The sequence below is a fragment of the Salvia hispanica genome, chromosome 1, assembly GCF_029641045.1.
Source record: "Salvia hispanica isolate PSC_SH4W2 chromosome 1, Shi_PSC_v1, whole genome shotgun sequence".
NCBI classification, from domain to species: domain Eukaryota; kingdom Viridiplantae; phylum Streptophyta; class Magnoliopsida; order Lamiales; family Lamiaceae; genus Salvia; species Salvia hispanica.
This window is the reverse complement of record NC_142692.1, coordinates 60,419,798-60,444,370: the sequence shown is the minus strand read 5'-3', so window position 1 is coordinate 60,444,370 and position 24,573 is coordinate 60,419,798. Positions and strand designations below refer to the sequence as shown.

The 24,573-nt window shown below is 33.4% G+C and overlaps 1 protein-coding gene and 1 pseudogene across 2 annotated transcripts; one reads left to right on the top strand and one right to left on the bottom strand.

Moving 5' to 3' along the window:
- Nucleotides 1-1,297: 1,297 nt before the first annotated feature.
- Nucleotides 1,298-3,297, bottom strand: LOC125219530 (uncharacterized). Its single transcript, XM_089067887.1, has 5 exons — nucleotides 3,107-3,297; nucleotides 2,845-3,011; nucleotides 2,654-2,734; nucleotides 1,596-1,719; nucleotides 1,298-1,510 (listed from the first exon to the last, which is right to left on the bottom strand). The coding sequence occupies exons 1-5, from the start codon at nucleotides 3,230-3,232 to the stop codon at nucleotides 1,463-1,465; spliced, it is 546 nt and encodes a 181-aa protein (XP_088924013.1). The 5' UTR covers nucleotides 3,233-3,297; the 3' UTR covers nucleotides 1,298-1,462.
- A 15,726-nt stretch (nucleotides 3,298-19,023) lies between these two features.
- Nucleotides 19,024-22,040, top strand: LOC125218776 (uncharacterized; annotated as a pseudogene). The gene is made up of 3 exons (XR_016136814.1): nucleotides 19,024-19,324; nucleotides 20,494-21,055; nucleotides 21,133-22,040. The product of XR_016136814.1 is annotated as an uncharacterized LOC125218776 (transcript).
- The last annotated feature ends 2,533 nt before the right edge of the window (nucleotides 22,041-24,573 follow it).

Below are 24,573 nucleotides of genomic sequence, written 5' to 3'. Positions count from 1 at the left end.
TTCCAATTGAACAATTTTCTAAATAATGAAACCTTTTTCAGAACACTTGAGAATATTATTAACCCGGACTCTTCTGGAACACGATTTTGTGCAGTAACAATACTAGCAATATTAGATGTCAATTACCCTATCCAACTTATCAGGATACTTAGATTATGAAAAACAAGCACATTTTGATAGATTAAAGAAGTGCATTATTAACATTACATGCTCAATGTTACATAGAAGGATTAAGAAATAGCAATTCTAAGAACTCATCTTTGAGTATAGCACGAACGACTTATCTCACTATTAGATCTATTCAGGGTTATACCACACCAATGTCGTTAGTCTTTCTTTCGAAAGAAAACTTTAATTTACTTTTGCGAGGTACCAAATTTATTTACCTACTTTTGAATTTGTAATGAACACATCCACTACTCAATCTATAGAATTAGGGGTGCAACTAGATCGCTAATGCATAACTAAGCCCATATATTATCCATTGGATCAACGTATATGGATGTGATTGCTAAAAAGTTCTTAGTAAAATGATAAGATAGTAACCTATAATATTCAGCTGAACAAATGTATGGCATGTCAAAAAATTTAGGCAACAAATCTTCCATATAATATAACGAGAAAAATTGAATAATATACCGAGAAAACTATGATTCTATAATGCAAAAATTCGAATAATATACTGAGAAAACTATAATTTCGATTTCAAAAGCAATGAGAAAAACTATAATTTTGTCATGAGAAAATTCAAATAATATAATGAAAAAATTATAATTATGTAATGAAATAATTCGAAAGTGAAAACTATAATAGTAACTATATATTGTGCAAAATAGAGGTAACCTAATATATATTATGCCAACGGAATTAACATAACCAAATATAATGGCGAAATTTTATAATTGTATAGTTAGAAATTTTAAATAATGTAATGGAAAACTATAGTTTGTAATGAGAGAATTCAAAAGTGAAAACTTTAACACCCACTATGCAATGGGCAAAATATCCGATTTTTCATAACTACAATATTGTGGAAAATGACATACTTAGCAAGGTGAAGGACGACCAGGCCGGTTACTAGTGACGAACGACGGGGAGATTCTTAGAGATGAGGCCGTGAGGAGGAAGAAATCTCTCCCTTCCTATGCCATGTCGAACGCAAAACAGGTCATCTTAAGCTATCAGAAGCTTCGCTTTTTCAAGCTCACCTCAACAATGCCAACACCATTTTTATGCACATTTGATCAAGACCGTAAGCTCAGAACACATAAGCACGAAAAAAATCTTTAGAATGATCTTATAAAAGTAAAAATCCAATATATCAGAAAGATAGATATAATTTACTCATCACAATGAGGTGTTACAACTGAAGATGATCATTTTACCTCATATTTCATGATATCTCTTTTCATTAGGTTCAAAGAAACTAGAATTTACCTCGACGAGATTTATGCTAATTTCTTCATTGACCGCCATAGCGAGATTGCAATCTCTTCTTCTCAAACTCGACCTGAATGCAACAAGGCATGGGATAAGAGAGACTAAAAAGGCATTCCCAAAAATAAATTTTTTTGAGTCATCTGGAATTTCCTTACCACTTTTCGAACTCGTTCATTGGCGGCAGGAGTTCCTCCCGTAACTGATTCAGGGAGATAAGGGCTGCTAACTCGCACCTCGTTCATAACAACAATCGTACTTTTATCCCAGCGAACTGGGAGACTGGATGCATAAAACGACATTAATCATACACAAGAAAACTGATTAATAAGCACAGTTTAAGGGTGTGGTAGATGCAAAATTGACGGTGATTATCTTGAGCAAAGGGTGCCACAATACGATCTCTCAACTTGTTTGAATATATCAACTACGAGAAAATAAAGGGAAAAGTGCATACATGTGCATAGATCCGAAGGAAAACAAAGAATACATTGTTGAAACAGAAACAGAAGTTCATTTGATTGATATTGGTTGAGATTGTTTGGAAATTTATAATGGAAGCACTTATTTTTATAGTTCTCTTAAGTCTTGGAACTGTACAAAACTCTGCAAAGTCTCCAAGCAGTTCCCGATTTTCTAAACATGGCCTAAAGATCAGAGTAAAATCACTTGTATTTGGTAATGGTATTCCATCAGCTGAATTTGAATGAACCATAATAATTTCATATACAGTTAAAGAACTAAAAGAAAATTTTCATCGAAAATTTGGTGCTATCCCCAACAAGTAACCACCTTAGCTTGTATTTTGTTACTTCGTTATACACATTCCAATAGGTCCGGCTACCTATAAACTCGACACACTTTCCCAGATAACTCTTGCTACGGAAGATCATAGCGGGACCAACTTTTTCCTATGCACTAGTAAACGTCTTACTAGACAACAAGACACAGTGATCGATTAGTGACTCATGTGAGTTAATTAAAACGGTTTGACAACAATGCCCGTGTAAAATGCCAAATCGCAGCTACATCAATTTGCATCAGCCGAGAAACTAAGTAAACAACACATAAGATAACACAGTCACAATAAAAAAAGGCACAATTTAACAACATTGATCAAGAAAACGGAAATGAATCAACAGACTAGGGCACTAATCTCCAGCAATTGAGCACATCAAAAGCTAACTTTCTAAAGGAGGGAGAAAGGGCATATTACGTTTTGGACAGAGCATCAAAAAGGCTCTGAGCTTGAGGCGTAACACCCACACCAATCCTCTCGGCCTCAGCCTCAGCCTGTCTACAATCACAACCCCACAAAAAATCAAATTAAAAAATAAAATCTCACAAATCATAGCATAACAAACTCTAAAAAGCTTCAAAAACAAAACCCCGGATTTAAAAAATTACCTAATAGCAGACTCTTCTTTAGACTGAAGAGTATTGAGATCGAGGAAACACTTGTTTACATCGAGTGGATCTTCGCCTTGCCCTAAAAAGGAGAAATCTTTTATGTAATTAGCCTTCAGCAACCTAATATTCCTCTTCGGGCCTGCCCCAGATTTCGATTCCTCTTGTGATTTCAAAGTTAAGGAACTTTTTTTCAAGTAAAAAAGCTAATGGCAGAAAATAAGAATGCATAAATAGGAGTGTGATTTTTTGCAAGGATATGAAGGATGAGGAGGTTGGAAGGGCGGTCAAAGGAGATGACTTGTGCTTGGAATTCTTCGCCGAGAGTGGTTTTGATTGAAAGTATGCAGCCGATAGCAAATTCGTCGCCTTGACCTTGAGCTTCCATCGCTGAGCGTCTGAAATTTTGCAATGTTTTTCGCGATTGATTTCTTTACTTCGAATTTCGCATAGAAAGAGAAGATGGAGTTGTGGATTGTTCCCGTTCAATAAGCCCAATTGGCCCATGATTAGCTTGGCCCATCATATCGAATTATACTCCACAAAATAGGGGAGTCTCTCAAAAATAACTCAATTACGACGTCCTTCTAAACGTAATCATTAGATATAATGGACTTGACATGCCATATCAAAGTGGAAATATTATGTGGTGTGTCTTATCACTAATACATTGACACATGAAAATTTAGAGGCTTCAACTTCCAGCCGGGATATCACGTATTCACACTGCTAATGAATAAAATTTCTTATATGAAAATTATAAATTATCCCATAATTACCACACATAACCATATATATAGGTTCCGACTTAAATCTGCCACAGTCCCACTGTATCTTTTACATAACAGAAAAATTATTGTTGCAATTATAAACTAACTATTTCATTATTTACGTATAATGTATACTCAATATAAAAACATAATAGAGTGTAATCACGTTTCAAATGAATACCTTCTTTTTTATTAATGGCATTGAACACAATAAATTATGATTATATAGCTTAATAGTAATTTATATTACTTGTATATATTAATCACTATTATAAAATGTTCTTATGCTATATTAAAATACAATGTAGGTAGCTAATAATATCAAGATGATCAAAAAATAGTTAATTTCTATATTAATTTTTCATCAATACACCATTAAAAATATAAAATAAAATACAGTAAATTATTGTCATAGTATTTAGAAATTAAATTTTAGAAAAGCAACCATAGTCAAAGTGATAACCAATCAAAAAGTTTAATCCTACCAAAATTATTCGATAATTACTACAATTTTTTTCCATAAATAAAAGAAACAAAAACAGGTTTTGATCACAATACTCTCTTCCAAAGTGCATTCTTAATATTATAGCAACAGGATCCAACTCAAATTTCTCCAATTCGAATCACTTTTCTAACTTGAGAAAATCATGATGGGCAATCACTCAGAAATGTATTTTCAGGTACACTTGTCACACTTTGATAATCCTATAAAGCCAAAAAAAGAAAAGAGGGTATATAAAAAGACAAACTAAAATATATAGAATATATCAACCTATAAACATAAAACTATACCTTAGTCAATAATGAAGTAAAGGAGATAGGTTGGGCATAACCAGGTTAAATTGAGGTCATATAAAATGGTGTACCCTATGAAATTATATGACCCTATTTTGTGTTGACATTTTAATGAACTGTGTTGACATTTAAATATCAATGTCAACATAATATATTAAAATATTAACTTAAGTTCACATTGACATTTCAGTATCATCGTCTTGACATTTTAATACATTGCATTGATGAGTTAGCAAATTAGCAATTTAAGAAAAGTTAGCGACGGATCACACCCTTGTGGTCATATTTATTAAAAATATGGAAAGTACATTGATTTTTTTTCCAAACTTGCTATATCCATATATTTTTTCTATATTTATATACAGTTTTCAATATTATCATTATATAATAATAAAAAAAATTATCTCAAATTTGTGACACAAATTATTATAAACTCATCATTTGTATATCACAACTTTATTTTAATAAAATTAACTACTTTAATCAAATGTATTATTTATATTTATTATTAAATATATTATAATTTTAGACCTCATATAACTTTATTATTTCAAAAAAAATATTTCATATTTGAAGAGAATAAAGTGGACCGTGCATAGTAATTTGTTATTAATGGTATCATGTAAATTAATTTATAATCTTAAAACAATGTTTAAAAATACCTTAGTCCGTGCATAGCATGGGTGTGATACTAGTTATACATATGTCTCCAGTTACTAGCTAGGAGTGATATAAGAGCATCCGCAATGGTCGGCTAGCGACCGGCTAGCCGATTCGTCGCGCTAGCCGAACCATTGCAATCGGCGAATACGAAATCGGCGAGCGGATCGGCGTGGGCTGGCCGATCGCTCATCGCTGGCCGAAGCGCTGGCGATCGGCTAGCCGCCATTGTGGCGGCCCGATCGGCCAGCGATCGGCCAGCGCCGATTTTTGATTTTTTTTTTTTAAATCATATATAAACGCGATTTTCGTTTCATTTTCATTTGCACCACTTGTTTTAACGAGTTTTCTCTCTCTCTGACTTTCTGTACAAGAGCATCATCGAGCGATGAGTAACGCGGGTGGTAGCGGTGGTGGTAGTGGTGGTAGTGGTGGGGATCCTGAGAAGTACGAACGGAGGATGAACGAGGCTATGGATGCCTACATGAACCACGGGATGGAGAGGTACATGCGTATGGTGGAACAGCAGGCGATACATCGCCCTCCACGAGTTGTCCACCACCGAGCAGTGATTGATCGGGATCACGTAGCTGCACATCAGCGGCTGTACGACGACTACTTTTCAGAGAACCCGCGGTTTCCCGCCAACATGTTCCGGCGGCGTTTTAGAATGCGCAGGGAGTTGTTTATGCGCATCGTTGGCGCATTAGAGCGTCGATATCTGTGTTTCCGCTTCAGGCACGATGCGGCTGGCAGACCCGGCCACACCCCTATTCAAAAGTGCACGGCGGCAATCAGGCAGTTGGCCTACGGAGGCGCGGCAAACATGTGGGATGAGTACCTCCACATCGGTGAGTCGTCAGCCCTGAAATGTCTGAAGGAGTTCTGTGGGGGCGTGATCAGCATTTACGGCGAGCAGTACCTTCGAAGCCCTACTCCCGAAGATTGTCAGAATTTGATGCAGATGCACGGGGAGAAGCATGGGTTCCCCGGGATGTTAGGCAGCATAGACTATATGCATTGGGAGTGGAAGAACTGTCCGACTGCCTGGAAGAGGGCCTACACGACCGGCTATAAGTCAAAGAACCCCACGATAATCCTCGAGGCCGTAGCTGATTACCGGCTGTGGATCTGGCATGCGTATTTTGGGGTAGCCGGGTCGAACAACGACCTCAACGTCCTGAACTCGTCTCCCCTCTTCAACGAGAAGTGCCAGGGCGTCGGTCCAGCCGTCTCTTTTGTGGCCAACGGCAACCGGCATGATATGGGCTACTACTTGGCGGATGGGATATACCCTTGGTGGCCGGTCTTTGTGAAGACGATCCGACAAACAAGTGATGAAAAGAAGGCCTACTTTGCGCAACGACAAGAGTCGGCGCGCAAGGACGTGGAGCGCGCATTTGGTGTGCTCCAGTCTCGATGGGCGGCAATTAAGGGTACAACGCGTTTGTGGGAGGTCGGATGCGTTTCCCAGATAATGTACGCCTGCATTATCCTGCACAACATGATCGTCGAAGACGAAGGCGTACAACTGACTAGTTGGGTCAGTGACGATGAAGCCGGTCCAAGCCACGGAACGGCCACCCCTAGTGTACGACGTGGGGTACCTCTCGATGAAGCCGGCCGCCTTCAGGAATTTTCCAACATGCGCCAAGTGGATGCTCATATTCAACTCCAAAAGGATATAATTGAAGAGTTGTGGGCACGGAGGATTGCACGGCGATAGTTTTTTTTCTTTATTTATGCATGTAATTTTTTTTTATCTATGTAACTTTTTTAAATGCAATTAATGAATTTTCCCGTATATGTGTCGTAAATTTAATTCCGTATTTTAATCGCAATTTTAATTCCGTAAATGTAGTATATTTTGAATTGTTTTTATTGCGGCTGGCCTATGGCTGGCCTATGGCTGGCCTAACTCTGATGTGGCAGGTGGATTTTTTAGTGTTGCTGACGTGGCAGGGGAGAGAATGGCTGGCCTATGGCTGGCCTAAGCACCATTGCGGATGCTCTAATATCATTAAATTGTGAAATTGGTGCATTACTCATTCATTTGAAGTAATTGCACATTCCATTTTCTAGAAGTTATTACATATAATTGTTTATATTATTGCATTTTTAACTATTTTAAACATTTAACACCTGAAACTCCTAATTTTGTTTCCATTTTCACTACAGAAATTGATGTTTTAAAATTTAATTTGAACAATTTGTAGGGATTAATATTGTGAAATTAAGTTGAAAAGTTTTTAAATTTCTTTATCATAAATGGAGGAAATTGAAAGATTTTAGAATAGCCCTCAATTCATTTGTTTGGACTATAAATACATGGCAATTGATAGTTTATAATTCACTCAACCTGCTATTTTCTACAAAAATTTGCTTGATTTTCGGTATTCTTATGAATCTTCTACATATTGTTTTTGCTTTTAATATATATTTATATTTATATATTGTTATTATGGCATAAGTTCATGTTCCCATCAAATAATTTTCTAAATTAGCATCAAATTTAAATATATGTTTATATGTACGGTTATTATCTTTTGCATAAAGTTCTTATATAGATGGAGGCAATCTGACACGATGGAGAAGATGACACTGCCACAGGGCGATGAAAGTGCTGGAGATTGTGACCAAAAAAGGTGAGGCTATTGGGGATAGAGACAAGGGTTTAAGTTTGGGAGAGAGTAAATGACAATTGATAGTTTATAATTTACTCACTCGCTATTTAACAGCCCGCCATCCTAGGGTACAATAAATGCGGCGACTGCTACCAAAACGGACTTAAAGAAGTAAACGTAGGCTAGGGTTTCATTTAAAGAATTTTGACCAAAGTATTTAAAAGGAACTATCAGAGCAATAAAACAACGACTTAACCTAGAAGCTTAAATAAGTAAAAGAAAGGTATCATAAATGACGATAAAAAATCTCAAGAGTTTGACATAGGTTCCAAGATAAAAAAAAACCACAAGAAAGTCTAAGGCCTCTAAACCGAAAGGAAAGTGCAAAATATCCAAATAATACTAAAGTGTATCAAAAACTCAGCGGAAAACGACCAAGAGAAAGTGCAGCTATGTATGAAGACACAATTACGCTTGAAGTTCAAAACATCCATCTTAATTAGTTAACATGCTCAACACCCGCCACCGCTCGTCGTCGTTCAACCTGCACATAAGGAAAACACATGCAGGGCTGAGTATTTTGAAATACTCAGTGAACTCGTTGCCAAAACATTTTATAAGTTATGCCACCCTTACCAAGTGAACTCGAGGTTTTACACTTATCAAAATAAATATTCAACGAGTATCACAAAAATTATTTCATTAGACTGGCCAGTCAAACAACTCCCCACTTTTCTCATCAATTTCCACAATCTCAACATTTCCATGGTGCGACGAAAGTGTGGCCACACTTTTCACCCACGAGACCGGCCGACTAGCAAGGACGGCTCCCGATCCCACCGTGTACACAGCCTGGTAGGGTTTGCGGCCCGTACTCAAACCCGAAATCGTTTAACATATCCATAGCCCTATAGCCCAATGGAGCGAACTCTCAAACTGGGCATCGGGCATACAATATCAAAACAAAACAGACATAGGCATGACATAACAGTTAAACCACTCTTATCTCTCCACATTCATAATTTGCACATAAAAGAGTTTAAGAGTAAAGCCCACCTCGACTGCTTAGATTTCAAGTATGTTCTTTACCTTGTTATCCGGCTTCGCAACTGAGGTTTCACATTTTAAATCACATAGGCACATATCACAAATCAGATTCAATACAAACTCCTAACTCATGCATGTTCAACGCTTTCCCTTTTCCCATCGATTTATCTTAACATCATTAATCAATCAAGGTCATGTTCATCGCATAAGTTCCATTCACATCTCAACTCTAGATCTAACATCAACATATGTCACAAAAGAGTATTTTGCCATCATACACACACCACACAAACACCACACACACACGTGCATACACACACACACACACGCACACATGCACATATATTTTCCATATCCCTTTTATCCCACTTTCACTCAAAAAGGATGCATGAGAGTCCAAGAATACCGATTAATCGGTTAGAAAGGAGAAGATTAATATAAGAATACCTTATGAGAAAAACGAACGGTAGAAATTAAGTATTAGACTCGGTTCTTCAAGATTCTTGGATCAAACTTCAATTCTTCTTCAAAAGATGACAAAATATTGGAGAATAGAAGAAAAATTGGAGAGAGTGAGAGAGAAGAGAGGGGCGAAAATTTTGGGGGCTAGGGTTAGGGGTTTGTCTTATTTATAGTGCTCAATAAGATCTTTAGGTAATTAAAATAGAATTTGGTAAGATTTTATTCTCCACAATTAAATAAAACAAATATTGTGGAGTAGGGAAGAAGAAATAACAAAAATAGACTCTAGGGCAAAATCTCATAGTTTTCGAAAATTAGGCTTTTTAATTAGCCAAGATTTGTTTTGATATATTTTACGGAGTAGAATAAAATATCACGGAGCAAAATAAAAATAAAAATCCTCCCCCATTGGCATAGCAATAGGCGTGTAATATGTGCCTTAAATAAGGCATGGATTTTTTTGAATATTAACTAAAATAAGATATGGCAAGATCTCTTGAGGTATGGAAAGATTTGGTAGAATATTTTAATTCTAGGTATGGAAGGAGATCAAATAAGGAATCAATTAAACGAGCAAAATAATATTTCCTTCCCTACATGGGTGATTTTCGAAAATCACCTAGGAAATAAGGGGCTCGATTTTTCTAAATAAAAAAATAGGGAAATAATTAGGTTTTGGATTTAATTTGGATAAATATCCCAAGAATTAAATTAAATCTGGAAAAATAGAATTCCCTCTCCAAAGAGTCCAAGTGTTCGAAAATCTCAAGAATTAGGTGGCTAGTATTTATGGAAATTTTCTCTAATATTCTCACTCACCCTTAAACAAATAATTCACCTCATAATTTAATAAATCACATGCCACATCACATAATCCACAAGTTTGACTCTTCAAACTTCCAACGCAAACCCTAGACTTGACTCGGTCATAGCAACTCATGCAATAAATGCATTCATAAATTAATTCACGTCTCCCACGTCATCAATAATAAATTTTTGGGCTCTAAAATTAGGGTTTGAAAATTCGGGATGTTACACATTTTGCTTGATTTTATGTATTCTTCTGAATCTTCTACATATTGTGTTTGCTTTTACTCCCTCCGTCCCACTGTAGGAGTCTCAGTTGAGTTCGGCACGAGTTTTAAGAAATATAAAGGAAAGTTGGTGAAAAAAGATAATGGAATGTGGGTCCTACTTTTTTATATTAGTTTTAAAATAAAATGTGAGTGGAAAAAGGTTAGTGGAATGTGGAGCCTAATACTATTTATGGAATATTCCCACCGGGACTCCTAAAGTGGGACACCTAAAAATGATTAACCGGCTCCTAAAATGGGACGAAGGGAGTAATATATATTTAAACATTGTTATTATGGCATAAGTTCACGTTCTCATCAAATAATTTTCTTGATTAGCATCAAACTTAAATATATGTGTTTATTACATATTGTTAATATGTATTATTATTTTTTGCTTAAAGTTCTTATACAGATGGAGGCAATCTGACACGATGAAAAAGATGACACAAACGCGGGATGATGAAAGTGCTAGAGATTATGACTGGAAAAGGTGAGACTATTAGAGATAGAGACAAGCGGATAAAAAAGGTTGGGAATAGAAGTAAGATAGAGGCGTATCGGAACATAAGAGAAGATGGAGGCAAGTTTATTCTTAATTAGAACTCCACTGAATTTTTTTTAGTTATAATTAGTTGGTCATTTGTTTTATTGAGATATTTTTGCTGAATTTGCTAAGTAGTATATTTCTAAAAATTTGTTGATTTCAAATGTTATTTGATTTTATATATTTCTATAATGAATTTTTATTATATATTTTAAGCTTTTAGATTAAATATGATGATATTTTTTTTATCGTTTTATATAATTATTTCATAGTGTAAAAAAAGTTTGGGAAAATATAAGGCACGGGTGTGATACTAATTATAATAAAGTTTGTCATGTGTTTACTTTCTTTAAATGATAGGAAACTTTGTTAATCTCTTAGAAGCTGCTGATATTCCCAAAGAAAGACGAAGGGCAAAGATCTGGAGCTGCAGAAGCGGACGCCAAGATTATGAATGAAACCTTGGTGGCTATGAAGGCGAAGCTGATACCCTTCAATAAACTTGCAGGTTCATGCAATAAGTTCAATCTATTATTTCTATATGCATATGAAAGGAATGAATCTTCCAATGTTTTATATTGCTATAGAAAAAATGAGGCAGCCAATTCTAGATAATTCTTGTATGTGTGGGGGTTGTCAAACCAGTCTAGATGAAACTGCTGCTGCTGAAAAGAGATCAAAACGGCGGGAGGACATACCTCAATAAGAAAAGCCACAGTTATTTTGTATGTTAGTGAACTGTATTACATCTACTAAACATCCATAAATTAGAACTATTTTTTTGTTTGTTTTTGTATTATGAAATCTAGACTACAGCACAAGATAAAGATATGGCTAAAGCAACTTCTGTGGACAAGTGAAAGCAAAAGTTCATCATGTCATCTATCTAGTTGAAGCAATAGAAAAGTTGAATTCAAATCAGCTAGCTGCTATTGAAGAGATGGGATTTGGACATATGTTACATTCCAAGATAAAAAGCATTCTAGGTACCATGGCCTGATTTTATCGCCAACAGGGAATGAGTCCTGCTGTAGCCATATTTTGGACTACATTGATGACACGACTAACGTAAAGAAGAATTCCATTATTTTTTCAGTTAACTACTAAAATTATGATGAAGGATGCTCCTGCCAATGTCAATGATGTCAATTGCTTCAAGGTGGCAGCCTTAACTGCTCTAAAAATTATTGGAGTGGAAGTGAATGAAAATGAACTATGGAAGATGATGAACTCACTACAAAAAAATGTCAGTTTACCGACGGAAAATTTTCGCTACGAATTAGCGACGGAATATTCCGTTGCTATTTTTTTCCTTTTTAATTAATGTATCTTCCGTCTGTAATTCAATCGGTAAAAAAATTACCGACGAGGATTTTACCGACGGAGCCCTAAACCCTAAACCCTAAAACCTTCTGTCGGTAATTTTTTTACTGACGGAAGATACATTAATTAAAAAGAAAAAAATTAGCGAAGGAAAATTCCGTCGCTAATTCGTAGCGAAAATTTTCCGTCGCTAATTCCAGCGGTAAACTGACATTTTTTGTAGTGACTAGATAATCTCGAGTGGATTGATCCCATAGAAAACATGATGGAAGCCGTTGATGAGCGGTGCAAATTAGTAGCTGATGGAACATAATTGTTGCCTGGGTTTAAATCTAGGATTATAAATGAAAGGGGGCAAAATTATATGTGAGGAAAATTTGAGAATTGGAGAAGGGGCAAATATAAGGAAATTTGAAGAGGGGTATTTGCCCCACCTTCTTATTAGGTGGCTCCACCCCTGATAACAAGAATGGTTGATCGCGATTAAGGGAGGATTTAAGAAGAAGAGAAGAAAGAGAAATTGAAGCAATATCATAGAATTAGACAAATGAAACTACTTATTAATCAATAGAGGAACAAAACAAAGTTTGAGAGTTTTGTGGATCTCATGATTCAAGAAACATTATTCAAATAAAACGTAGTATTAGCAAAAAGCATTCAAGAGAAATGGATGAGGTCTCTACGAAGACATGATGCATTCGGTACAATAATAACGAGCAGAGGCTACACTCAATACCCACCATGTCCGTCATCACTCAACCTGCATATTTTTAATATATGCAAGACTGAGTACTTGATATATATTCAGTGGACACATGCCAAAATAACGTTTCATAAATTAGATTTGTCAAGCCAATTATTGAGTGACGTCGAGGTTTTACTTTAGAAAGGCTCGAGTACACTAAAGCATTTCATTTCCATTAAAATTTGGTGGCCAACCATTTTTCCATTGTCCAAACCATATCTGAACCAAGTAAATCGGAAGTGTGACTACATTCCCTCCTTGGTATACACTAGTCTATGCAGGGTTTTCGGCCCTTGCTAGATTCCCAAATTCACTTTAAACAACTGACAAAGCTGGACATATAAGTAATCCACAAAATTAAAACACGACAAGTGTTCTCAAAACACTTTACCTTATTAGTCTCTCGCTTTCTCTCATTGTCTTCCATCATTCTTTGATAGTGTTCTCAAAATTAGATGATGGTTTTATTTCTCGAGGGGATTTGGTAGACTTGAGGTGGATGTGACAATAATTTTGTTTTATTGACACTAGCTTTAATTCAGCATCGTCGGTTTTGATTTTGTGAGGCGTGAGAAACCAACATCAACAACAAAACAACAAAATTAATGATATTTGTAACCATGGATGTGATCAATTGTTAAGTATCATTTAATTACTATAACAAACTAGTATCACACCCGTGCGATGCACGAACCAATTGATTTTCTATATGCATTATTTTGAAACTGTGAGTTCACATTTATGAAATGAAAAACAATATAATTATATAACGTTCTAAATTAAAAAATATATACAATAATAATTTATTTAAAACACTTTTTCACCTCTATTACAAAAAAGTCAACCACAAACATGTCGAATACATTTTATTATTTAATAAAAGAAAACAAAAAATTATTGATATATGCGATGGGGCATGATTAACATCTGCAAAACCAAGTTAAAATATCAATATTTACATGTTTCAATTTATTTAAAAAATTTATTATTAAAGAGAATTTTATACTTTAGATACATAAATTTTATGTTTAATAATATAAATATTGTATGTATTCTGTTTTTTTTATATTTCACGACAATTTTGATTAAATTAGTGTATCTAATTATAACAATGGTGGGACCTTTAAACTCAAAATACAATTTGGACATATATTGAATTTTAGTATTTTCACATTAAAATAAAAACTTTTTTTTTTGTTTGTTTAAATTTTATTCAAATTAAAGGAAGATTATTTTTCTTTCTTACATTTACACTCATTAATACATCTCTAAAATGTAAAATTGACGGTTGGGATTATTGAATTTAGTCTAATGTATGAAAACAATTACAACACTAATATGTCCCGTAATATTTTTGAGAATTTTGTACGCATGTTTATAACGATAGATTGAAATTAAAGTCTAGGAAAAACATTACAATTGAAAATCTATTTGAAGATTTTGTTTATAAGACCAATTATTATTACTATTATCGGTCTAAACAACAACAAAAAATCAATAAATACCTTCATGTTGGCCCTTCCATGATTATGTGACGAAATTCTGAATACATGTCATCAAAATAATCAATAAATATATATTAAAAGATATCTAAAAATCAACATTATCATAAAAGCAAATATAATATGATAACATGCTAATCAAAACATAAAATTGCATAGAGTGATTGACGAATTACCGATAGCAAAAATAATGAACAATCAAGACAATTAGTAAATGAACAAATCAAGAAATTAACCAATTATTATTCCTATTGGTCTAAACACTGAAAAATATTAATTAATAGGAAATACCTTTATTTGGTCCTTCCATAACCATTAACAACGATTCTGTTATTAAACATCGAGTATATATCATCAAAATAATCTATAGAATATTAAGAAAAGATACCAAAATATAAAATCGTCAATAATAAATATATTATAATAACATAATAATAAAAAATAAAAATACATAAAATGCTATGCGAATTAAGAATAGCAAAAAAAATACTACATATTGAATGGATAAATAGATAATTCCTTCAAAATGATTTTGAAGGTCTTGGCCAAAAATGCTACTACATTACAATACTCATTTTCTTTGTTTGGTGCCTTTTCTCAAACCTCCCGAGGCATACACGCATATATATAATGTTTACAACTTTGAATCATGAAAAGAACATAAATGAAAATATAATGATAATAATGGAAAATAGAATGCACCATCCTCAACTTCTTGTAACAGCCAAAAACTTTAAATTTTTATATTCATAATGATGAATTTGCCACTCACTTTCTCATGCATTAAAGATTGAAAATTTAATACTATAAAATTATGTTTGGGGTAAAATTGTAATGGTAGTAACTACTCGTAGTCTACTACTAAGAATTATCATTAGTTTTGATATAGTATTAAATAAAATTGTAACGTAGTAATTTATTATGTCTGAATTATATGCTTATTGTGCTTGAATTATATAGTGAGCTCAAAATTTATAAATATTCAAATTTATACCCAAAATTCATAGATATTCAAATTAAGGCCAAAACTCGCCTTTTATATATGTATAGATTTAAGGCTATATATTTAGAAATCTTGCTGTCTATAATTTTTCAAGTGTAATTTTATTTTTATTTTTTTTATTTTTTAATATTAAAAAAATAATAGCAACTATCAAATTTAAGGTTTAGAAACACAATGTCAACACAATTTCATACGGACATTGTACAAGCATTATATTGACATATTATGTAAGTTGTATTGATATAAAACTCTTTCTTAAAAAATATAAAAATTCAAAAAAAAAATGTCAAATTTTGACTTTGAAACATAAGCACGTAGGATCTCGTTGGAATCCTTATAAAATTATATTTAATTGATATATATTGTGTAAAAAATAATTTAAATTGAGATAGTTATGATAGTGATCAATTGCTAACTAATTAGCAATCCAAAATTAAAACCAATTTATAGCCATTAGATGAAAAGATCTAATTGAAATAATGCAATGAGATTATATTATAAATTTAAATAATAATTAAATAGATTAAAGAGTATTAATGTCAATTCTATATATGGTAGTTACTTTCTCTCTCTTCAAAATCATCTCGAAACTTTAAATTTACGTAACTCTTTCGATTTAAATTATTTTTTAGCAAAAAATATATCAAATTAAAGATAATTTTATAAGGATTCTAACGAGATCTCAATTGCATATGTTCCGACAACGTTCAGATGATGAAATTTGATAATTTTTATTTCAGTATATGCTGATAAACAAATTCTTATCAACAAATGCATCAAAAAATTTCTATATAATGCATGTAAAATATCAATACAACTGTTTTGATATTCTCATGTACTTATGAAATACTCATTGTTGATATTTGTAATACACTATGTTGATATAAAAAAAAATCACGAAAATTATGAAATGGTAATAGAATGACGATCTTACCCATTTGTTGTTATTTTGTCTACTATTTATTGAAATTTATAAACTTTAATCTCATTCATTCATTTAGTTGACTGAATATCCTAATTGACACTTTTTTGTCGTTAATTGACATAAATATCCTAATTGACATTTTTTGTTCCCTGTATTGATACTCGGAGTTGAATGATCTTAGTCTTTAATTTTAAGATTTAATGCACATCATTTAGTTCTAGTTAGTAATTTAAATGTGAGTTAACAATATAACCCACCTCTTTATTAACCACTGTTAGAAGTTTCTGGAAAAAAAAAAATCAACCAAACATCATGACATTAATAACCAATTGCCATTGATTTAATTGATACATCAATTTTGATTTAGCAACGTGAGTTTCAATTTTGAAGAGAAACTAACAATAAGAGCTATGTTGAAATTCGATACTCAGTCTAAGTTCTTAATATTAACGACCAATTGTCCTTTTAAAAACGCAAAGCAATCAAATTGTATTTTTGAAACTGTAAATTAAATGAAGCAGACAACTTTACTTTGAACAGATTTCATGAATACTTATAAGAAACATATATCCTCTTTCTTGGTATCTTCCGTCTATTCATTTCCATCAAATTCATAGGTCTGTCAAATCGGGTACCCGTGGGTACCCGATCCGAAAATTTCGGATACCCAATCCTGAATTTTTCAAAAACTAATACTCCCTCTGTCCCACTTTAGGAGTCAATATCGGACTCAGGATATGAATTTCGTGGGGTCGGATATAATGAAGTATGGATAATAAATATAATATTAAAATAATTATTCAAATTAATAAAATTTAAGTAGGTCTATCTTCTATTGTACGTGATCACGATCGATGATTTTATGAGGATTTTTATCTGAAAACTTAGTTAATCTAAGCCTTTTCACATCTAAAAAATTTCAATTAAAATCATATGCTCTAATAATCTAAATATTTGTTTTTAGAAGTAATAGTATTTAAATATTAATAAAATAATAATTTCTTGGCTATTATCAATAATGTTGAAAAAATATCAGTTAATAAATAGAAATAAAATGGGGTAAATAATAAAAAGAAAATTATGAATATAGATATCTCGAATTATTCTATAACAATCCAATTATTCATTTATTTTTTACTCCTTTATTATTATTCCACATCAGTCAAGCCCAATTAATTGGAATAAAACAGGCCCAACTATATAAAGAACGGTTGTCTTCCTCGTCCAGATCTGATCTGAACTTTCTGCCGCTTCCGCCGACTTCCCCCATATGTTTCCTCTATTCTTCACAATTATTCTTCTTATCTTCACTTATTTTCCTACAAAGGCTGAAGGATTGGGTCAGGGTGGACCTGCTGTGGGGTCGGAGACAGAGTTGCACCGGGTTAGAGGTCGACTATTCAAGTTTTTCGGCAACGCTCGCTGGCCGACGGTGGGGTCGGTCGACCCCACCTGGGTTCGTCGTTGTTAGCAGTCCCGGTTTACCATTTTTAGGTGTCCCACTTTAGAAGTTCAGGTTGGAATATTTCATAATTGGTCATAGGCCTCACATTCCACTCACCTTTTCCACTCACATTTTATTATAAAACTAATATATAAAAGAAGGACCCACATTCCACTATTGTTTTTTTCACCAACTTTCCTTTACAATTCTTAAAACCCGTGTCAAACTCAACCGGGACTCCTAAAGTGGGACGGAGGGAGTACTTTATACCTGATACGAATTTTATTTCGGGTATCCAATTACTCGACTCGGGTATCCAGTCCCGATTCTAATTTTAATTTTTTTTTAGAATATTATCTACAAACTTTTAGAAATACAAACATGTAGTTCGAATTTAATACAAACTTGAAGTAGTATTTAAGGGAAAATAATTACAAACTTTTAAAAATACAAAATTCTTGAAGTAGTTCGTATTTAAGAAAAAATAACTTCAAACTTTTAGAAATACAAAATTCATAAGCTATACATATTAAAATAAATTTAAATAAAATAAATTATTTACTCAAAATTGACCAGAATGATATAGTGTTACTATTTTAAACTTGTAGCTTATATATGTACCGAGCAATGCACCATTGCCACTTTGATATACCGAGCATTGCCACCATCGACTAAAATAAAATCACATATTCACATCTTACAGTAATAAAAATTATGAGCAATTTAAATTTTAGCACTTTGATCATAAAAATCTATAATGAATTTATCACTTTGTTGAATAAATATAGTGTTGTTGAATAATTTTTAGCACTTCGATCGTAAAAAGACGACAAAAAAATTATATTTAAATGCTTATATTTTTAAAAATCAAAATAAATACATAATTTATTAATTTTTTTTTTATAAAAAATCGGATAATTCGGGTATACCCTCTCGGGTATCGGGTAATCCAAAAATCTCACTACTCGATCCCGATCCGAAACCTGATTTTTCGGATTTTAGGTATTCAATTACCCAATTTTTTGAGTTTGGATATCGGGTATCCTATTTCAACGGGTCTAATTTTATAGATCAAAGTTCAATTCATCACAATGACTAAATAATAAAATATTGAAAGTTCAAGAAATGGTTAATCTAAAAATGGTCAGCCGAAAATATGACTTTCATGTGAAAAAACAAATTAATGTACGGCATATATATCAGAAGATGTCATGAATTCATCATTAACGAGTCATTTTAAAATATGCCAAATACATTAGAAAACAAAATAAATAAACAGTGAGCCCTAATTCTCTTCTCTTGCGCCGCCAAGTATCAAGCTATTCACATATTTATAGGATCTCTTTCCCTGCTTGAGAGATATTCATCCCTCCATGAGATGGAGGAGAAGACGCCTGAGGGAGTAGGAGTAGGTCGACCTATTTTTTCGAGAATTCATTTTGGTGGAATGATGATTGGATTATCTGATCGATTTGAAAAGCAACTTATCCAGCAATCACAGTTGTCGGAATGGGCGGTATTGGAAAATTTACCTGTCGGTAAAACTAATCTTGCCATAAGGTAAAAATGTGTATTGAATCTTGAAATTAAGTGTGAATTTATTACTACACCATGTTTGATTACTCCTATTCAGATGAAGTCTTGGATTGAATTTTACTGAAATTTCTAGATTGATTAGTTAGACTAAATGCATAAATTAGAAATAAGGAATGCGTGATTCAATCTACCAGCTTTACTAAATGACCTTTTGATTTTTCTGTTTTCTATTTAATTTTAATTGTTGTTATTGATTCACGTAGTTATGTGTAACTGATCCCTCCCCTGCTCTAAATAAATTTGACAAACTGCCTCTGATTCAATGTTCTAAAATTCTTTGCGCTTTTGTTCTTGGTTTAGATTTTTTTTGGGAGAGAAAAATATAAGGACTCCATGTGGATGGTTTGTTTGAAAGCGCTTTGGAATTTGAGGGTTTAATTCTAGTCAAATTTTCTAGTTTTTGATTCTATGTTCTAAAGTGTATGTCTTGTAGAGGGTTTTGCAATTTGAGGCTATTAAAGTACTTGAATCCTATTGATAAATTCTCTTCAAAACTCTGTAAAAGAAGAATATCTATTGCTCCTTTGCCTAGGGTTTGTGCACTCTTTTGTAATTGTATTTTTTTGGAAAAATCGCAACAAGAATATATTCATTGTGAGATTAAGTTTGTAAATGTCTCTATTGTGTTGTCTACTTGTATATATTACTCCCTTCGTCCCCGATTAAGAGTCACACTTGCATTTCTGCACTCGTTTATAAAAATAATAATAAATAGCTAAAGTCGATAAATAGTAAAAGAAGATAGAGAATAAAGTAGAGAAGAGTCTTCTTTACATTATTCTCTCTTACTTTACCATTTTTCCACTTTAACTATTTATTATCATTTTTACAAAACGAGTGCAGAAATGCAAGTGTGACTCTTAATCGAAAACGGAGGGAGTAGTATTTAATTTGGTATATTTTGAATTTGTGGGAAGTAGATACTTGATATTGGAGGAGAAAAAATCGGTAGAGAGTGTATGATTTTTTTAATTTAAGAATTAGAGATAGAAATATTAGATGAACTGATGCTTGATTTTCAAGGTTGAATCTTTTATGTTATTTATATAGTTGAAATGGTCTTAGTTCTTGAATAATATTAAGATCAATTTTATTGAATAACAAATATTTCAATTGATATTTGTTAGGGACAGTAATGGCGGGGTCCTTTGTATTGTGGTCCCGAAGACCCGAGCGTGCTATACTTGCAACCGCATCACATAAGTGAAAGCATTATCTCTGGGAATGATACCGACACCTTCCAATCCTGGAAATTGGATAATAATATTTTTCAAGCTCCAATGCATGATAGAGGGTTGGGGCATATAGAATGGATGGGATTCGGTGGCGTGTACCACTGTGGAAAACCGAAAATGTTGGACGCTTCAATTATGGGTGCATTGAATGAGAGGTGGCGTCCCGAGACACACACGTTTCACCTTCAAATTGGTGAAGCTACAGTGACCCTTCAAGATATTGAGGTGCTTTGGGGTTTAAGGGTCGATGGTGAACCTGTTATCCTTCCACAAGTGAACCATTTGAGGCATTATTGGGTGGATACGTGTTTGTCGTTTTTGGGTATAGAACCGAGTCAGGGTGAATTGAAGTTGGGCATACATGGAGTGGTATTATAGAATAACTATTACATACATCACTCAGTCGGGTAGACATCCAGATGTTGGGATGAACACATGTGCATCATCATTAACTCTGGCTGTAAGTATCATCTTTTATATTTGTTTTTTCATTTTATTTATTTATATTATTAACTATTCATGTTTTTTTTGTTACAGTTTGAGACATTGGGCCATGTGTATCACTTGTCGCGCGGTTTTGACCCAACAAACGCCGTAGGATTAATGCATGATATTAACAGGCTTGTTCTTGATTGCCTTAACGATTGCGGTGAGAGTGAAAGTACATTCTTACCTACCACACATTGCATTGATGTGGATATTTCCCAGGGTTTTATCCAAAGAGCTCGGGGTAGTGGTCGAAGAGGTGTCCGAATAGGCGGGCATGATTATTCACGTCATTTCAGGATGTCCGTAAATGAAAAAAATATGAATTGGGATGACAACTTGGATGTGGATACCCTCGTCGAAAATGTTGAGAATGAGCCACAAATGCGGAATCCACCAGCACCAGATGCCTCTGCATGGTTTCCTACCTGGTCAGACACACCTCAGTCAAGTTGGGTTACATCGATAGAGAAAGTTGGGTTACCATGCCAGCTTACTACATAGGATTCATATTCATTCTCTCCAGGTGTTCATATCATGCACTCTCCAACAAATGAGGAAATAGATGAAGATGCTCTATGGAGTAGGGCACAAATGGATTATCCCAGGAGTAGTGCCTACATGGAGCGCCCCACGAGAAATGAACATATAGATTCTCCTAGGAGTAGTGTACAACTTGATTGCCCTAGTAGTAGTGCACATACGTCACGTTCCGACAAGGAACGCTCCAGGCCAAGTTTCACTGAGGAAAGAGCCCGAGTAAATATACACCATCATCCTTTAAGTAGACTAGTATTTTGAGATTGTGTTGGAATATTTGTTGATTATGTTGTTGGATTTTTTTTGGAATTGTGTTTGTATTTTTTATGCGATGTATTTGTACTTAGTTTATATGGTTTTATTACAGTGGTTTGATTAATAAATAGGGTAAACTCTGTCGATTTTTTTTAAAGTTAAAAGTCGCATATTCCTTTATACCTCTAAAATGAAAAATAATATTTCAAGTCGTTCAAATCATGCATTATATTCTTCAAGATTTTATTAAGTATACTTCATTTGAATCTAACAAAACTTTTGCTTTTAGAAATTTTTCATCACATACTTTTAAGTATACTACGATCAATGAATCAATTTGATATTTTCCCTCACCTACTTTTGAAATTCTCAATGACTTTGGCTCTAATCTTTCATTTCAAAAAAGGTTATCAATACTTAATTTGCATGAATCAATTATACTAAGTCAAGTGTTAAACACAATTCTCAAACTAAGTCAAGTGTTAAACACAATTCTCAAACATAATATGACTACACAACACGTCCTGTAGTGCAATTTCTTCTATTGTGGCCGGTCTCTCCACAAAGGCAACATTGAGGAGGAGCTCTTGGCTCATCTTCTTCGCGCTCATCCATTTGGTTGTGTATCCTGCCTCTTCTATACCAACCACGTGAACGAGGAAGTAGTTGTGCTGGCGAACATTCCAATGTCCATTCAGGTTCATACCAATAATCTTAGTGTCTCAATGGACGAAACGCACCTACATATAATTGCAACCATAAGACATGATAATAATATAAAAATAAGAATTATCTAAAATAACATACCTGCATACTGGTGAATCCAAACAGATGTATGGTATCGGGAATCAACATGACTAAACATAGACTAAAAAACTAGACATAAATTGATATATTTTTTGCGAGAAAATTATTTAAATCGAGAGATATACGTAAATTTAAAGTTTTAAGATGATTTTGAAGAGAGAGAAATAATTAGTTTTAACTAATATATATAAGAATTGACATAAATACTCTTTGAATTTATTTAATTTTTATTTAAAATTATAATATAATCCACTTGACATTATTTCAACAATTAGATCTTTTCATCTAATGGCTAAGAATTGGTCTTAATTTTGGATTGCTAATGAGTTAGAAATTGATCACCATCCTAACTATCCCAATTTAAATTATTTTTTTCACACAATATATATCAAATTAAATATAATTTTATAAGTATTCCAACGAGATCCTACATGCATATGTTTCGAAGTCAAAATTTGACATTTTTTTTAAATTTTCATATATTTTGAGAAACAGTTTATTATCAACACAACTTACATAATATGTTAATATAATGCTTGTACAATGTCAATATGAAATTGTGTTGACTTTGTGTTTCTAAACCTTGAATTTGATAGTTGTTATTATCTTTTTAATATTAAAAAATAAAAAAACGAAATTACACACGATAAATTATAGACCACAAGATTTCTAAATCATGTAGTCTTAAATTAGTTGTAGTTAGTAATTAAATAATGAGTTAGCAATTGATCAAATCCCTGGTCATAAATATCATTAACTTTGTTGTTTTGTTGTTAGCTGTTGGTTTCTCACACCTCACAAAACCAAAACCCTCTAATGGTGGACCAAACATTATAAGTCAAGTGTTAAACACAATTCTCAAACATAATATCGAGTGTTAAACACAATTCTCAAACATAATATGACTACACAACACATCCTGTAGTGCAATTTCTTCTATTGTGGCCAGTCTCTCCACAAAGGCGACATCGAGGAGGAGCTCTTGGCTCACCTTCTTAGCGCCCATCCATTTGGTTGTGTATCCTGCCTCTTCTATACCGACCACGTGAACGAGGAAGTAATTATGCTGGCGAACATTCTAATGTCCATTCAGGTTCATACCAATAATATTGGGGTCTCAATGGACAGAATAAGAATTATCAAGAATCCAAATAGTTGTAATTGCAACCATAAGACATGAAAATAATATAAGAATAAGAATTATCTAAAATAACATACCTGTGGTGAATCCAAATAGATGTATGGTATCAGGAATCAACATGACTAAACATATAATAAAACACAAGAGAGATTTTACTCCAATGGCAAACCAAACACATCTACGAACAACACCAGCTACCTAAATGTCAAATAGATCGATTGATCTACGATTTCTTGGTAAAAGTTCTTGTAACACTCTCAGTGTGCTGCTAGTGGGGATGATGACGATGAATGACAATGAATGTGAGGATTTTGACATTCTTATGTTGTGGAAGAATTACAATATTACCTTTCTTTTTCTACCAAAGATGGCTAAAGATATCCATGATATTCCTATATCAAGAAGCAAAAGTCGGCATTAGGCATGTGGTGCATGTGCTTTCGATGGTTAGAAAGTCTTTGGCACTAGAAATGTTCGAGGCTTTGATATGCCCTGAGGATTGGTTGAGGTCTAGTTCTACCGATCTCATGGAAGAAAGGGAACCAATACCATTTTTGTAAAAACAATTCTATGATGGTGAGTCATTGCTATGTATTAATGTACTTATTTATTCTTCATTTTTAACCCAATTTTTTAAATTTATTATTTGTCACTGCATTCTTGAATCTCCATAAGGATGGAAATTGACATGGCCATTAGACAATGCCAATGCAGACATGATTGGAAGAATTGAAAAGGAGTTATCATGA

Coding starts and splice junctions, on each gene's coding strand:
- LOC125219530 (XM_089067887.1), bottom strand. CDS start 3,232: ATGGAAGCTCAAGGTCAAGGCGACGAATTTGCTATCGGCTGCATACTT. Junction 3,012..3,106: donor CTTCCAACCTCCTCATCCTT/CATATCCTTGCA, acceptor ACTTTGAAATCA/CAAGAGGAATCGAAATCTGG. Junction 1,511..1,595: donor ATGAACGAGTTCGAAAAGTG/GTAAGGAAATTC, acceptor TGTTGCATTCAG/GTCGAGTTTGAGAAGAAGAG.